This window comes from Drosophila santomea, chromosome 2L (assembly GCF_016746245.2).
Source record: "Drosophila santomea strain STO CAGO 1482 chromosome 2L, Prin_Dsan_1.1, whole genome shotgun sequence".
NCBI classification, from domain to species: Eukaryota; Metazoa; Arthropoda; class Insecta; order Diptera; family Drosophilidae; genus Drosophila; species Drosophila santomea.
In genome coordinates, this window is record NC_053016.2 from 4,132,555 (window position 1) to 4,138,554 (window position 6,000).

A 6,000-nucleotide genomic window follows, 5' to 3' on the forward strand; every position below is an offset into this window, starting at 1 on the left:
GTCTCTCTCGCGTGTGTGGTTGTGTCTGTGTGTGTGTGTACTCGATTTTTTGTCGAATCCATTTCTGCCGCATGGCTCATGTTGTTATGTGTGTTTTATTATTTGTATACTCTACCCTTCTCGAAGGTACAGTGTATTCCAAATTGGTTTATATAATAAAAAAAACATGTATTTTTACAAATTTAAATAATAACTGAGCAGTTCATTCAGAAGTTCGTTATATTATCCACGAAAACCTAATTTGTGTATTTGTGTTGCAGAAAATTATGTAATTCAGAAGTACTAGAGTAATCAAATGTTGTACATACCCGTTGCTTACTTTTCATATTGTTTGTTGTTCTTATTGTGATGCCAATAACACCGCAAGTGTTTTAAAATATTAAATAATAAAAAATGGAACGAACTGAACCGAACCGAACCAAATGAAAGCCCAAGATGAACAGCCACTGTGAGAGTTTTGAGTTGGATCAGCAGCAGTGGTGACTGTAAAGCGCCCACGGGTCGTATGCGTAATATCCCCCTCTTGTTTTTTGTGTGTGTGGGTTTCTCTGTGTGTATATGTTGGCCACAACTATGAGCGGTGTGTTTGTGTGTTATCTTTACGCTTTATGAGCACCAAAACTCAGAAAAAAAATACATTTTTGGTAGCAGCTTCTTGTTGTTCCTAGCCGTTTTTATTGCCCTGGACTCGCAGGACGTTATTATTGTTATTGTTGTTACTTGCTGTTGAATACAGCTGGCCTTTTTTTCCGCTCTGCTTTTACTCACTTTTTGCATATGAAATGCAATAAAAAGGGAGACAAAAAAACACTGCAGGCTTCTCTCTATGTGCCTTACTCATTTTTATACACTTCTCTAGAATCTACATGCCTAATATCAACGCATCTGGAATGCCCTTAAACTCTTTAGTTATAGCTAAACTATTCGCTCGCGTCAATAAATTAAAGCAGCACTATCGTAGAAGCAGCAGCCACAATTTACAATCCAGCAGATAGAAGATATATCCCCCATGAGAGCCATCAAAAGCAAAGCAAACACAAGGGGTAGTGCCTCTGAAGAGGGTTAATGTAGAAAGTCGGGGGTTGAGAGCAAGACAGCGAGCACAAGGAGGGCCAAGAGTGGAAGGGTGAGGAAGCCAGCAGATTGACAGTGCTACAATATGCAAATACATCTTCATTACATTGATGTCAGCTTATGCACAGCTTGCAAATGCAACTGAATGTCGTCATTCTTTGTATGTGTGCGTGTGTGTGTGTATGACTGGAGGAATGTGTGTGCGCCTGTCTGTGTTTGTATGTTTAAAAGCTTTTACACTTGCCAAACTCACATTTGAGACCCCTCATCGCTCATTCTGCGACCTGCTATCCCCATCCCCAGACTTGCAAAACCCCCATCTGACTTTTGCGCCATGCAAAATGCAGTCAAAATGCATCGAAAGAAAAAATGTGCACTTTAAATTCGAAAGAAAAAATGTGCTTTTAAATTTGCATTAACAGAAAATGTTGTAGCCTTGTGATAAAGAATTATGTCGTATGCAGAAAAGTATGCTGTGAAAATATTACGTCGCCATAAACTCATATATTTATAGGGTCCCTTTAAAAGCTAGTTAGCTAGAAGTGTCAAGCATTTTTTATTCGTGTAAAATGGTGGGGGGGGGGGGGGGTTGCATAAAGGATGATCGAGGGGTGCTGGCCATGGCCGGAAGGATGTCTGCGGAAGGCGCCAAAAAGCTGCGTAAGCAAATTTTTTGCTCATCTGTTAACATGCAAAGAAGGCTGCACAGAATAAAGATTGGGGGATACATGTATGTACCTACATATGTGGGACCAAATTTTTGGGGGGATCGAAAGACCGAGCGACCGACAGAGCGACAGAGCGACAGACCGACTGATTGATTATGCAGACTTTTGTGTCACTTGGTTGAGCGCCTTTGTTTGGTCTTTTGTCAAACACACACTCGCACACACAGTGGCCCACAGGAAATGGCTTTAATTCATCATTGAACAGGGGAAGGGGTGGAGAAAGCCAACCACAAGATGGGGAACAAGACGGAGATTATCCCGGGCTTTTAGCAAATTATTCAAATTGCTACTTCATGAATATACATAAACGATTTTGATTAATATCTGCACATGTGCTTGATATATTTCTTTTATTCTGAAATGAAATTGGGCCAAATGTATGACTCAGAAACATCTGAGGATTCCTACTTATGGTTGTGTGCTGTCGAATAAAAAAGAAATTTATACAAAATGGAAACTACATATAATTCAGCCCCATGAGTCACCTGTTACTGGTCTTTGCCAACTATCTGATTTATATCCGAATAAATCTGTTTTCGCCACTTCGAAGACATCGTTCTGCCTGCTTATCGCTTCGCTGAAAGGCTCATAATGCAGTTTGCTTTTGGGCTGAGCAATAAATGCCAAGAAAACTTATTCAAAGTGCCATAAGAATCTAGTCCTGGCGTAGCTTATTCGCTCTCTCCTCTCTTCTGGATAACTTCCAAATAGTTGAAAGGATGTGGGAACGGGGAACACATAAATCACATGAGTCAGGATTTTCGCAACAAGAAAAAAGTAAGGCCAACGCAGCAGGAGGCAAAACACACACTCCACAGCACTAAAAACACACTAAGTGGATTTGTGAAATGGGGTTGGGGGTCGAAGGACCAGAAGAATCGGTGGGAAGACAGGAGAAAGCTACTGTCCAAAAGGCAACAAATGATAAGCGTTTTAACCCCTTGTTCTATGCATGAGAAAACGTTGCTGCCAGCCAGCTAGCCAGCCAGTTTGTTTGTGTGTTGCTGGGATAAACTCATCTGCAATTTGTTTACTTTCGACGCTTCCGAAAATTTACTAAAAAAGAATGGGTTATTACGAGCTTAGCTTGGCAAAAAAACTTGGCCAAAAGGGGCTAAAAGCAACACACATACTAACACGATTTGCATGCAAAGACAGCTGGGAAAAAAGGCAACAGTGCGTATGCTTAACGCAGAAACGATTAAGTTGTTGAGAGAGACAGAGACTCTGAATGGAAATTGAAAAACAGCAGGAAAAACCACTAGCCAAAGGGGGTGGGGTGTGGCACAATAAAGTTATGCGCATAATATCCACAGCTCACGTATTGGCAATAAAATGCGGGCAGGAGAGGATTGCAAACAGGAGCGAAATCTTTGAACAGTTGAAAATCTACGAAAGGAAATAGTTGGGCAAAAAGGATTCGCTTTCCTGGCTAGCTGGCTTTCCCTTTTTTCTCCATTGCTTTTTGGGTCAAGTTTATGCAGATGCCAAAGTGGAGTGGAAAAAAATCCAAAGCGTTGGGGCGATGGCGACAAACGCGCTTAGGAATTTTCACACGACCAAGAAGCCGGGGAAAATCGGGAAGCATTTCGGTGCGGGAAAGCTAGTCGAACGAGACGGAATATGTTAAAGAGCTGTTGTTAAAAGGATTTACGTTTTAGATTTACAAGCACAGGGAGAAAGGTCCTGAATTTGTGTTCTTGGATTTTAAAACAAATGATTACTTCTACTTAGTTTTGCATAAAATAGTTTGATTACAATCTGCATTTATTAAATATCTCTGAACTATTGGTATGCAAAAATTCATTCAAATTGCATATTGAGACGGTGTAATAAAATGTTTAAAATTTGACTGTTTTCTGATTAAAAGGTTTTAACAAGTAGTAATAAGTCCGCTTTCATTGTTTTTAAATTCAATAGACGCTTAAATCTTAAATCATATATTAATCGTTAATTCATGGATATATCATGTATCAAACAAGAGCCCTTGGTTTGTTCTCTGTGCAGAAATAGGTCCAAAAAAAAAGATAGTCAGTAGTGAGAAATTCACACATTGGTATTTTGCCAAAAAAAAAAACGTTCGATGCGGCGAATTCGTTTTAGCTCCACTTTTTCCCTTATTTTGAAATTCAAATTCCAATAAATTTTCCAACGATTTGGCACACAAAGCAATCCAAAGCAGGGCAGCCAAAAAAAAGGGGGCTCAAGTGTGGGAATGCGTTGGTACGGGGTTGTTAGTGCTGAATCCTTTGCCGGATTTGCATGGCCAAAAGAGCTGCGGACATGGCTCGAAGTGGAGAAGTGGGGAAGCGCTTAAATATGCAACAATTTGTAGCAGACAAAGATGTTTGCCAAAGTGGCGGGGAATGGGTACAGTGCCATTTCAACAGCCAAGTCCTTTGATTATAAATTAATGTCCTGTTTACCAGAGACAGTGTCCCACCAGCACCAACCAAATGGCAGAAAATGCCTCTAATTCGTTTACGATTTCAATGGGGGCGACAAATGCAGCAATCTGAACTGCAATTGAATGTCGTTAGTGAGACCAATCAACTGGTAAATTAAAACAATTGCTTTTCGGACGGATACAAAAATCGCCCACAGTTTAAAGCTTCAATAAACGAAATAGTTTATTGAAAAATACCATTCCATTTTTGTCTTTAAATGTGTTTGCTTTCATTTTAAGCTAGACCTTAAGTATTAGCGTGTATTATCTTTTCCCTAACATGGCTATTTTTCTCTACTACTCTCACACATGTCTTGCCCACTCATAAATCAAAAAAAAAACAAAAAATGATTTCACCATAAACAAATCTATAGCGGACATTATACAGGATGTTACGCTCTAACGGAGCGCGCAGGCTGAAGTAAGTTAAATTCGGCAAGGATTTCGTACAAAAATTGGTTTCATTACTGTGATGATGCAGAATTTTTGAGTTGCCTAAGTTTGCTATGATTTTTCACAGAGAGCCTCTAGTGCACAGCCCAGCACCCCAAACACACTGTTTTGATTAGCATTTTGTTTTTAATTGTTTGCGCATGACTTTGCCTCTTTTCCGCCCATTTTGGTAAACTAATTTAAACAATTCCCACAATATTCTCTCTCCACAGATTCACCATATCACGACGTAAGCGGTCTGCCCAATCCCTACAACATGGAGCATTTGGAACAGGACGAGGTCCTTCCCCCGCAACAGCACATGTCCTTGAGCTACGACGACAGCTTCGAGGGCGAATATTCGACAACGCCGAATGCCAGAAATCGTCGCGTCATACGCGAGATTATTGTCTAAGAAATTCTAGTTGGGAAATCGCAAACAACTGAAAATCAGCACTCAAATATTTTCCACATACACTTACACACACACGCTAAATTCCATGATCATCGACTCTAAACCCATTCTAATTATCATTTTTACTTCCTGCTCAACTGCCAGCAGCAGATCTTTTGAAAAGTGGCCATTTTGAATACTTTTTAATATATTACTTCGATGTAAGCTTAGTTGGAGGGATACGACGAACGTGTGTTGAGTTTTATTGGCAACGAAACGAATACCATATACCATAGGATTAGAGTTCCGATCTATCATCATTGCTCTAGTTCAGCACTTTGTTGACATAATACACTGAGAGAAATACAACCCGAGATACACACACGGATTAAAACCATCACTGGACAAGCACTAAATGTTACGATTTACCAATGTAGCATAGGGCTAAGTAGTAGTTAATATTAATGGTCATCTAGGTCCCAGTTGCAACAAACGAACTTTAAATTGTAAGGCGGAATTTCGGAGGGCAGGCGATCGAAAACAAAATCTCACTTTTCACCTAGGCTTAGGCTAATTAACTCGTAAGTGATTCTTGTTGGTTCTGTGCAATATTACCAGCACAGATCGACAAAAGATAAAATATATACATAAACAGTACGACCTGCCACAAAAACAAAAAAAAATCAAGAAAATATATAAAAAAAAATCGAAACAAAAGGAAACAAAACTTACCTTAACTTAATTTTAAACTTTTAAATAAATACGAAAAAAAAAGAACAACCGTTGCTTTAAGTAAGATATATAATAAAACACACGAAAAACCTACAGAAAACTTTAAAAAATTATTGAAAATAATTGAAAAATATTAAGATAAAAGGTAAAACAAAAAAGAAACCAACTCCTCCATTCTGAAAACTTTAATTTAA

At 39.1% G+C, this 6,000-nt stretch overlaps 1 protein-coding gene across 1 annotated transcript in view; it reads left to right on the top strand.

Annotated features, from left to right (window-relative positions):
- The window catches only part of LOC120444046 (Down syndrome cell adhesion molecule-like protein Dscam2), an 86,571-nt gene extending 81,248 nt beyond the window's left edge, over positions 1 to 5,323 (top strand). Inside the window, exon 9 of the mRNA XM_039623588.2 lies at positions 4,914 to 5,323. Coding sequence (XP_039479522.1) covers positions 4,914 to 5,095 — 182 coding nt within the window. The 3' untranslated portion in view covers positions 5,096 to 5,323. The remainder of the gene's footprint in view (positions 1 to 4,913) is intronic.
- The last annotated feature ends 677 nt before the right edge of the window (positions 5,324 to 6,000 follow it).